This window comes from Manis pentadactyla, chromosome 10 (assembly GCF_030020395.1).
Source record: "Manis pentadactyla isolate mManPen7 chromosome 10, mManPen7.hap1, whole genome shotgun sequence".
In the NCBI taxonomy this organism is placed as follows: domain Eukaryota; kingdom Metazoa; phylum Chordata; class Mammalia; order Pholidota; family Manidae; genus Manis; species Manis pentadactyla.
The window spans coordinates 71,943,988-71,954,136 of NC_080028.1; the positions used below are offsets into that span (position 1 = coordinate 71,943,988).

At 46.3% G+C, this 10,149-nt stretch overlaps 2 protein-coding genes across 2 annotated transcripts in view; both read right to left on the bottom strand.

Moving 5' to 3' along the window:
• Positions 1 to 1,616: 1,616 nt before the first annotated feature.
• Positions 1,617 to 4,865, bottom strand: LOC130679120 (eukaryotic peptide chain release factor GTP-binding subunit ERF3A-like). The gene is made up of 2 exons (XM_057486959.1): positions 3,991 to 4,865; positions 1,617 to 3,244 (listed from the first exon to the last, which is right to left on the bottom strand). Exon 1 carries the CDS (start codon positions 4,758 to 4,760, stop codon positions 4,149 to 4,151), a length of 612 nt encoding a protein of 203 aa, XP_057342942.1. The 5' UTR covers positions 4,761 to 4,865; the 3' UTR covers positions 1,617 to 3,244; positions 3,991 to 4,148.
• A 644-nt stretch (positions 4,866 to 5,509) lies between these two features.
• LOC130679121 (eukaryotic peptide chain release factor GTP-binding subunit ERF3A-like) overlaps positions 5,510 to 10,149 on the bottom strand; it is a 165,390-nt gene continuing 160,750 nt past the window's right edge. Inside the window, exon 3 of the mRNA XM_057486960.1 lies at positions 5,510 to 6,760. The gene's annotated coding sequence lies outside the window, so the exon portion shown is untranslated. The remainder of the gene's footprint in view (positions 6,761 to 10,149) is intronic.

The window sequence follows — 10,149 nt, forward strand, 5'->3', positions numbered from 1 at the left end:
ACTGGGGGTCTGACTTCTTTCTAGACTCCAGGACTACGATTAATTCATCTTGTGGTGTCACTTCAAGTGCCCAGCACAGTATCCTGCATTCTGTAAACACGTGAATGTTTGTTCATTAATTGCTATACATCATTCTGAGCAGAAACCAGACTTACATCTCAAAAACTTCCATTCTAATACTGCTAACTCACCACAAAAGACTATCGAATCCTTTTCATTCCTTTCTCTTCGACTAGAAAAACAGTAATATTTTAACACTTTAAGACATTTCCTCCCCAGCAAACAAAAACAAAACAAGACTTAAAACTTGTCATCTACTCTACTTCCCTAACTCGCCCTGAGAAATTTTAATCGCTATCTTTTCTTGCAGTACAATTCCAGAGAAGGTGAAAAACAAGGGACAGAAGAAAGCCATGTACAAAAGCTGCAGTAAATAAAAGCTGCTCCAAAGAGGGCCTATTCTCAATCAAAATTTCTTACCAGTTCAAATAGCTGCTCACAAGGAAAGCACTGGTTCATGTAATGCCTTCGCTTACTCCCTAAATCCTCACGCTGGAGCCATTGCAAGCATGTAAAATCAGGAAATAAGAGCCCAAATCTAATAATTGGTTAAGTCAAGGTAAGAAATAACTAGCTAGAAAACGAGGCAGGAAAAGAAATAACACTCCTGGAACAGTATTTTCCCCTCACCTTCTCTGCCTACTTTACTTACTGTCCCACTGAAGACTTTGTTACTGCAGGGATTTCAGTCTCATGGGAAAAGGAAAATCCAGTCAAGAACCTCACCTATCTTCTGTCTAAACTTATCTCTCAGTCAACAGGTATCACTTAAAATCATAATAAAGCCTAAGAGGCCTTCTGAACAAAGCAATTATGTAAGATTCTGCACTCTACTCTGGTGACCCTGAAGAGGTCACTTTTGAGACTACTCAGTGATTAACAAGCAACCACCACGTAGTAGTGACGGTTGCATTAACTTTGTGAATATACTAAAAACCACTACAGTGAATTCTGTGATATGTGAATTATATCTCTGTCACTAAAAAAAAGAACATTCCTTCCCCATTAAAAGACACCCATCAAAAACCAAGTACTATGAAACAGAACATTTCTCTTTAAAATTCAGGTTCCATAATACAATGTGCTATGTTTTGGAGATAGTTCCTCCTCTGAGGACCGCTGGTTTTATTTTTATTCTATATTCATTTTTTACTGGCAGAGTTCTGAGAGATGCTAAGGGTGCGGTGGTGGAAAGGACACCACACCATTACTACAGAAGCCTGGATGCTCTACAAGTCCAAGTGCTATGCTCTGAAATGTTTGTGTCCCCCCCAAAATTCATATGTTGAAATTCTAATGCCTCACGTATTGGACTTAGGTGGGGTTTTTTTGGAGGACATAAGTCCTAACGGCAGAGCCCTCAAGAATGCATTTTACAAACAGCTCCTTTATAAAAGAGGCCCCAGGGAGCTCCCTTGCCCCTTCCACCATGTGAGAACAAGAAGTCAGCAATCTGATCTGAGAGAGGGAAGGAGGCCCTCATCTGACCAGGGTGGCACCCTGATCGCGGTCTTCCAGCCTCCTGAGCTGTGAGGGATAAAAATTTTGTCTACAAGCTACCTAGTCTGTGGTACTGTACTACACAGCAGCCCAAATGGACTAAGACACCAAGTAATCCTGAATTAAATCGCTAAACTTACTTCTCATTCAACAATAAAAAAGAATGAACTGTGTGCAAATTGAAACTCAAAATAAGTAAAATATGTACATTCTAGCATAGAAAATGTTTGTTCTCTTACACACAACCCTTGTCTTCCACATTTTCATTCATTTCAGGACTTCTACTTTAAAGAGCATCACGTAGTCAATTTACTTGGATCTGTAGAGAACTGAACTTAAATGAATTACACTTGGTTACACTTAATTTGTATTCTACTTAATCATTCCGTTGGAAACCTGTATTACTTTTTCTGAGAGCTAAGATCAACACGGAATCCCAAGTTTTGACTTGGGATGGCTGGAAACAGGCATAACCACCCAGCAGCCTTCTGACACTGTGCAAAAACATTTATGGCAACTGGCTGCTCAAGGAACCACCAGAAAAACCCAACTAGCCTGTTTTCAGGAGAAATGACAGATATTCATCCTAGACAGGAACAGTTAGGAAGTCATTCAGTGTTCTACCTCTAGACTTCCTCCTTCAAGAGCTCTTCCTCCTATCTAGTTTAAAAACAGGGACCCACAACAAATCTCAACAAGGGCTTAACAACCAAAGAAAAGATGCTCCCCTTCTGTTTATTTCCTCACTATAAAAAAACTTGCAACTTTTATGGCTCCCCCTTTGTAAATTTCTAAGGGCAAGTTCCAATTTTTTTCTTTGCTTCTTCCAGGCATAGTTCTCTGCTATGATGGTGGTACTTTATGGACCTCTATGGGTTCAAACATGCAATCCAACAGTCCCACATCTCTCTGGACCTCAATTTAGAAACCATTCTTTTCCAATAGACAACCCTAAGGAGGACACTTTTAAAAATATGAACTGGCATTTTGTAGAAGCAGTTGACAAAGTCAGTAACACCAAAACAGTTTGATATAACTGAAAAAAACTGACCACCAAGTAACAAAGAAAGTACTTCTCTTATAACCGCTTCCTTAGATATTTTTACATCTCCACTTCTAACAGTGTCACAGAGAAAAGGATTAAGAATAAACCAGCAAGTTGGCAAATGCCAGTAAGAGGAAAGACAGCTCTTCTACCTAACAGTCACCCAACCTACCTACCTAGTCACCCAACAATGTCTACTCCAGATCACTGCTCTGAGGATGGCTGTCCCTTCCTGACTCACTGGCTGATGGATGGACAAGCTGGAAATGGAGTTCCAAGTCTAGCCAGAGTGGTGCTGGTGGCTCCAGAGTGAGGAGGGACGGCCAAAAAAGAAACAAGAAAATGGCTGGATAAAAGGAATCTGCATGATAAGGTATGGGGAACCGGGCACTTTTAGGGGCTGGTAAGTGAACTTTATTTAAGTAGGCCAAACTGCTTGATCTAAGCAAAGAAATAAATACTAAGTTTCCTTGTTAAAAGGCAAAACATCAAGAAAATCAAACAACCAAATTCAAACTGTGCTCATATATGTACTTACTTCACAGAAGTACTTCTCCAAGCTCTCTGCCTCTAATACAGAAACTGTGGCAAGTTTCTGAAGAAGCTAAACTCCCAGAGACTTTTATGATGTCCATTTATCTAGGAAATACAACGTGGAACTTCAAAGAGAAATCAACAATCGATTCTCACAAATTGCCAAGAACATCTGTGATATGGTTCTCCAATACCCTGGCTCACGAAGGTACATTCCTTTCTCTCTTTAAGCCAATATTGACAGTTCGTAAAATAAGCACTTTTTCATACAGGGGAGAATAGTTAACTTCACACATCTGACATTCCCACAAGATCAGTACCCGAAAGCATGTCATCCTATCACTTAAGCAGCCCCGAAATACAGAAAGCTTTTTAAAGACCAAACCTGACTTGAAAACACACAAAACAGTCTACTAGCTATGGTCAGAACGGCACGTGACAACTAGTAAGCTATAATACCAAGTATCTGAACAGGCTAATTACTGACACGTGAACATAAAGAGTGACTTACAATACCACACAGCCTGAATAAGCTATCCGATTTTGACGAAATTAAAATTCTAAACGTGTCACTAAGAAGACAAGCACCACTTAAGAAAAAGAGAACACAAATCAATGTAGTTTCCTATACACATTACGGGAGGACCTCTTACTTTTGACACTGTTAACTTTACAAGCTTACACAATGCTTTACAAAACTGAAAGACCTCTGAAGTGATGGCCAACAGTTTCTGCGGGATCCCAAGACTACAATGCATCTTGGGATTCCTGCAGGACACTTCGGTGCCAGATATCCAAAACGTTAATTACAGTTTCAATAATAGAAATTGGAGCAAGAAACGCTCTCTCACCTAGGCATAAGGTGAAGGAAAAGTCGGGCGCTCGTCCTCCCAGCTCCTTGAGTCTGGCTCGCTCAACGCCCACCCACCTCCTGGTTCCAGTTGTCCCACGTCTGGGCCTCATGGTACTGATGGCCGCGGGCCCTCTCCGTCCCATACGGTTTTCAGTTCTAGTAGGTAGCTGCGGCCCCCGGGGAAGGGACGGGCTCTAGATCCCTCCCATGTCGCCGACACGCAGCTACCGCTCCTCCAGGCCCTCCGCCGCGCCCGGGCCGCCCCACACAGGGCTGCCCGCGCCCGGCGCCGCTGTCAGCGCCCCACGTGCCGCCGGGCCCCGAGGCCGCGCGTACCCCGCCCTGCGAGGCGAACCGCAGACGTGTCCCCACACCCCACCAAGGTGGGCTCCGGCCTCCCGCTCGGCTGCTTCCGCGTCCCGGCCCCTTTGCCCGAAGGGCCTCCCGCGCCACTGCAGGCTCCGTGGTGGTTGGCGCCGGCGCCGGCGCCGGTTGGGCCGGGCCACGCAGGAAGGACGGCACGAACTCGGCGGCGTGGACGTTGGGCACAAAGGGTTTGGCATTGACGTTGAGCTGCCGGCTGAAGGCCGCGCTGAGGTGCTCACGCTGGGCCTCGGCGGCCCCCGCCGCCAAGGGGCCGCCTTCGCCGCCGCACGGGCCCGACCCGGGGGCTTCCATGTCCGCCTGGTCCCAGCAGTCGGGCGCTGAGTCGCTGCTGCTCCCGCTGCTGCTGCCCCCGCCGCCGCCGCCGCCACTGCCCGGATCCATGATCGGGGGGACCGTGTGTGTGGTGAAGAGAGGGCGGGAAATGGAGGCGGGGGCGACGGGCCGGGGAGGAGCAGGCCGCGCTGACCCGGGGAAGTGGGAGACAGAAGGGCTGAGGGCTAGCGACAGAGTCCCCGGCGTCACCGCGGCAGCAGCTCCAGTCCCTACTTCGCACTCGCGACAAAGGCGGCGGCGGCGGCGGCGGCTCAACCCTCCTCGTGTGTGCGAGCCGATGTCCTTCCACCCAACCCAGGCACCTCTGACTGCCTCACCGGCCACCCCACTACCGCGCAGATTGACCCCTCGCCGCCTCCCGTACCTTCACCTCGGTAGTTCTCAGCCCCGTTCGTCCCCGCTTCCGGCTATGAAGCACGGCCAAAGACGGAACTACGCGTTCCGACAGAGCCCGCGCGTCCCCGCTGCGGTTTCCCGGGGGTCGATGGGAGTCGGAGTTCCGTGGCCCAGAGCAACCGGAAGAGGCTCCGGCTCCCGGCAGGCAGCGCGAAGAGGCGGGGACCTGGTCGCCCTCGCGGCCCCACCTGTCACCGGGTGGGGCAGCGGCAGGGGTGAGTCTTGGCGTGACTCCGTGCTGGGTGGGCCTCCGATCCAGAGCCTTTCAGCCCTCGGGGGCGGTCCACTCTGTCCTGTGAGTCACAGGATGAGGGAAAACCGACAGCAGTTCTACGGGGGGATAAAGCTTTCAACCCCTGGACATCTGTTGAAGAGACTGTCATTTCCGCATTGTATGTCCATGGCTCATTCATCATATATTGATTGACCATATATGTTTGGGTTAATGTCTGGAGTCTCTATTCTATTCCACTGGTCTGTGGCTCTGTTTTTGTGCCATTACCAAACTGTCTTGATTACTGTGGCTTTGTAGTAGAGCTTGAAGTTGGGGAGCGAGATCCCCCCCACTTAACTCTTCCTTCTCAGGATTGCTTTGGCTATTCGGGGTCTTTGGTGTTTCCATATGAATTTTTGAACTATTTGTTCCAGTTCGTTGAAGACATCTTAGCCATTTTTAAATGTACAATTGAGTGGTATTCAGTATATTCACGTTGTTGAGCAGTCATCACCACCATCCATCTCTGAATTCTCCATTTTTCCAAACTAAAACTCTATGCCCATTAAACCCTCACTCCCCAATCTTCCCTCCTGCCAGCCCCTGGCAACCACCATTCTACTTTCTGACTCTATGAATTTGATTACTTTAGGAACCTCATACAAGAAGAATCATACATTATTTATCTTTTTGGCACTGGCTTCTTTCACTTAGCGTAATATCCTCAAGATTGAACTACAAGACACACTGAAGCATGTTATCAGAATTTCCTTCCTTCTTAAGGTTAAACAGTATTCCATTGTACGGACAGACCGCATTTTGTGTTTACCCATTGCACATATTCTTTTATTTAATTCTCACCACAGCCACAAGAGTCAGGTATCTATACTGGACACATAGTATCTCCTGCTCAGATGACCTCAGTGCCCTTGTCCTGGGCCTTCAGCCACTTCCCCTACCTGGATCTGGGTCTGGCTCCCCTGATAATTTTCAGACCTGGATGAAACCCCACTATCACACATAGTTGCCAAAGTGGCAGCAGGAGGCAAACGGATTCAGGGCCGCGGTCTCCTAGAGGGAAACAGCACATAGGAGGAAGCTGGGCAAAGTCCCTATCTTTCTTTCCTCATGGTCCTATGGGCCGTTCAGAGGCACATCTTCCCCTCTATTAGTTTGTTGTGGCGGCTGTAACAAACTGCCACAGATGGAGTTGCATAAAACAACAGGAACTTATTCTCCCATTGTTCTGGAGGTCTTCAGTCTTAAATCAAGGGGCTGTACCCCCTCTGAAGGCTCTAGAGGAGAAATCTTCCTTGCCTCTTCCAGCTTCTGGTGGTCCCAGACATTCCTCAGCTTGTGGCTGCATCCCTCCAATCTCTGCCTCTATCTTGACGTGGCCTCTTCTCTGTGTGTCTGTCTACATTGTCCTCTTCTTTCTCTTAGGAAGACACCAGTCATTAAAGTTAAGGCCCGCTCTAAATACAGGATTGTTTTTAGACTGAGATCATCCACTATTTACATTTGCAAGGACCCTATTTCCAGGTGGACAAGAATTCTGGGGGACACTGTTCCATCAGTTATACAGCCCACCTGAACAAGTGCTGCATGGGGAACAGGCAGCACCTGCTTTGTCCCTCCCCAGCTCATCCTGCCTCAGTAGCTGCTGGGGTAACTCACTGCATTAGTGTTCTAGGGCTGCCGTAATCAAAGACCATAGACCATGCGGCCTAGACAATTGACATTTGTTTCTCACAGTTCTGTAGGCTGCAAGCACAAGCCAAAGGGGTCCCAGGTTTGGGTCTCCTGAGGCCTCTCTCCTTGGCTTGCAGATGGCTGCCTTCTCACTGCCTCCTCATAGGGCCTTTCCTCTGGGCATGCCCATCCCTTACATGGCATCTCTTCTTATATGGACAGCATTCAGGTTGGACTAGGCACACCCTAATGCCCTCATTTTAACTGAACCACCTTTTGAATGACCTCATCTCCAAATACTGTCACAATCTGAGCTATGGGGTCTGGGGTTAGGACTTGAATATATTAATTTCGGGTGGGGTGGGGAACAACTCAGCCCAAAATACTCATTATTTGCATTACCTCACATCGTCCTTTGTGAGTGCTTCTTGGAAGACCCCAAACTAACATCAGACTCTCTTCCCCCAAACCCACACTCACCTCTTTCATTCTGTATATTAGCACCATGCCTTTTCCTTAATAGCACTTCCACAATTATATGTACTTAATTTATTACATTTTTTTTTTCTGTTTCCCCTACCTGATGGAAAACTGCATTAGGGTAAGAACCACATATAAAATGAATTCACTGTTATGCCTTGATGCCTGGCATAGTGCCTAGTATGGAGTGGGCATGTGACCAATATTTATTGAATGGGAGGATATTTTTCTGCCTCTCAAATCATCTAATGATACAGATACCACTGTCTGCATGCTTTGTGTCTTGCGATTGTTGGTGGCAGTCAATGATTTGAAAGGAAGAAATCCAACTTCCCTGAAAAGACACGGTGAACCTTAAAATTGGAAATAATCAGGACACCCTGGAAATCAGAGTGAAGCCACTTTGAAAAAACTCTTAACACATGACAGACTGTGACACTTCGGACAGTGCTGATGAGACAGGGGCCTTGGGTGTAGTCAGAGTAGGGTGAGATCCTCTGGAAAAAGTAAGGCAGGATATTTACAGTCAAGGCAATGTAACAATATAAAGGATACCAGACTAGGAATATAGACATCTTCAGTGAGATCAGTTAAAGGTCAAAAGGCCAGGAACAACTTGGCCTGGAATGTCTGAGTGTTCCGCAATGGTACCTCAGCATAACCCCTGACTTCACTGTAAACAGCCCTAGCAAACAGACAACAACCCAGCCCACCTTGGGGGCAGGGCACATGGTACAAGTCTGCACCCCTAGCCCTTTACCCACATTCCTGAAAATCCTCAAGGAACTATAAATCCCCTAGACAACGCACCACCCTGGGCTCTCTTGTCCCCTCCCGGTGTGAGGCAGGAGCTCTTTCCTTTCACTTTATTTCTCAATAAAAGCCTCTCCCTGGCTCTCCTACCTTGGGTGTTTGCTAAGTTCATTCTTCGACTTTGCAAACAAGAACCCCGACTTCACTGAGAGAAAGCAGGAGTTCAGAGGAGCTGATCTTCAAAGGGAATCTTCTTGGGAAACTAGCAGACGACCCCGAGACCTGGCTCCAGTCAAATTAGCCTTTTTATGCCTACAAGCAAACAAGGCTTCTGAGGGACATTCAGAAATCTATGTTAGAGGGAGAGAAGAGAGGAAGAACATCTTTGCCTTGGAATCTGCCATTGCAGGACTCACTCAGCAGGGTTTCCTAGCTTTGTACTTCTTTACATTCTGGCTCTGAGCTGTTTTATCACCTTTAGCCCAAGGCCAACTTCCCCACACTCTGGTTTAAGTGAAAGAAGAAACGAAACTGTCTGCAGCTTATGGGTGAGCTAAAGGGCCAATGTACCTGGCTTGGTGTTTGCTCTTCCTTTGTGTTGTTAATTTTGTGTTCTTTTAGGTTTCTTTCATTTTGGACTGCAATACACTATAAAGGGCTTGTTCAGTAATATTAAGTCTCCTAAAGAAGTTTCTGGTGGCAGTGAAGAGGCAGTATTGCACAGTGATTAATCCATGGTTTCGGATGCTATATTGGTCAAGATAGATGAGGTCATGGTGCAGTAACAAACACCACCCAAATTCCATTTGTGCAATTTGGTGGTCATAGGCTGCTCAGGCTGCTAGAACAAACTATCAGAGGCTGAATGATTTAAACAACAGAAACTTATTTCTGACAGTTTTGGAGGCTAGGAAGTCCAAGGTCAAGGGGCCAGCAGATTTGGTGGCTACTGAGGGTTCTCTTCTTAGCTTTCAGTGGCCAACTTTTCAATGCGTCCTTCCCATGGCATGATAGCATTCAAGAGAATAAGTTCTCTGGTGTCTTTTCTTATAAGCCCACAAATCCTTCATGAACGTGTATAAACTTAATCACATCCCAAAGGCCACACCTCCAAATATCACAATGCATTTTGAGGGGACACAAACATTCAGCCTGTAACAGTGCCCCTCCTTGGTCACCTGGGGCTATGCTCTGATCATTCTCCCATTGCAACCCAGGCCCACAGAGCCATAACCATCTGGGACACTGCCATTCAGCAGAGCAGAGGGAAAGAGAATGTTTTCAGCTAGGCACTGGCCTCTGCCTTCAAGAGGCACATGTCCCTTCTGTTAACATTTCCTTGATCAAAAGCAAGTCACAACAGTGGAATTCAGTCAGAGCAGAAGAATGAAAAAAGGGGAAGATAGTTTCAGGGACGTATAGGATAACATCAAACAGACTAATATTTGCATTATAGGGCTCCTAGAAGGAGAAAGACAGAGAAAGGGGCAGAAATCTTATTTGGTGAAATAATGGTTGAAAGCTTCCCTAACATGGTGAAGGAAACAGACATCAAGATCCAGGAATCCCAAAGAGTTCCAAAAAAGGTGAACCTAAAGAGATCCACACCAGGACACATTAATTAAAATGTCAAAATTTCAAGACAAGAGGAGAATATTAAAAGCATCAGGAGAAGAGCAACTGGTTATATACAAGGGAACCCTCAAAAGCCTAGCAAGATTTTTCAGTGCAATTTTGTGGGCCAGGTGGAAGTGACATGATATATTCAAAGTGCTGAAAGAAAAAAATTCAAGCAAGGATATTCTACTCAATAAAGTTATCATTCAGAATTGAAGGAGAGAAAGATTTTTTTCCAGACAAGCAAAACCTAACAGAGTTTATCATGCTAAACTGCCTTATAAG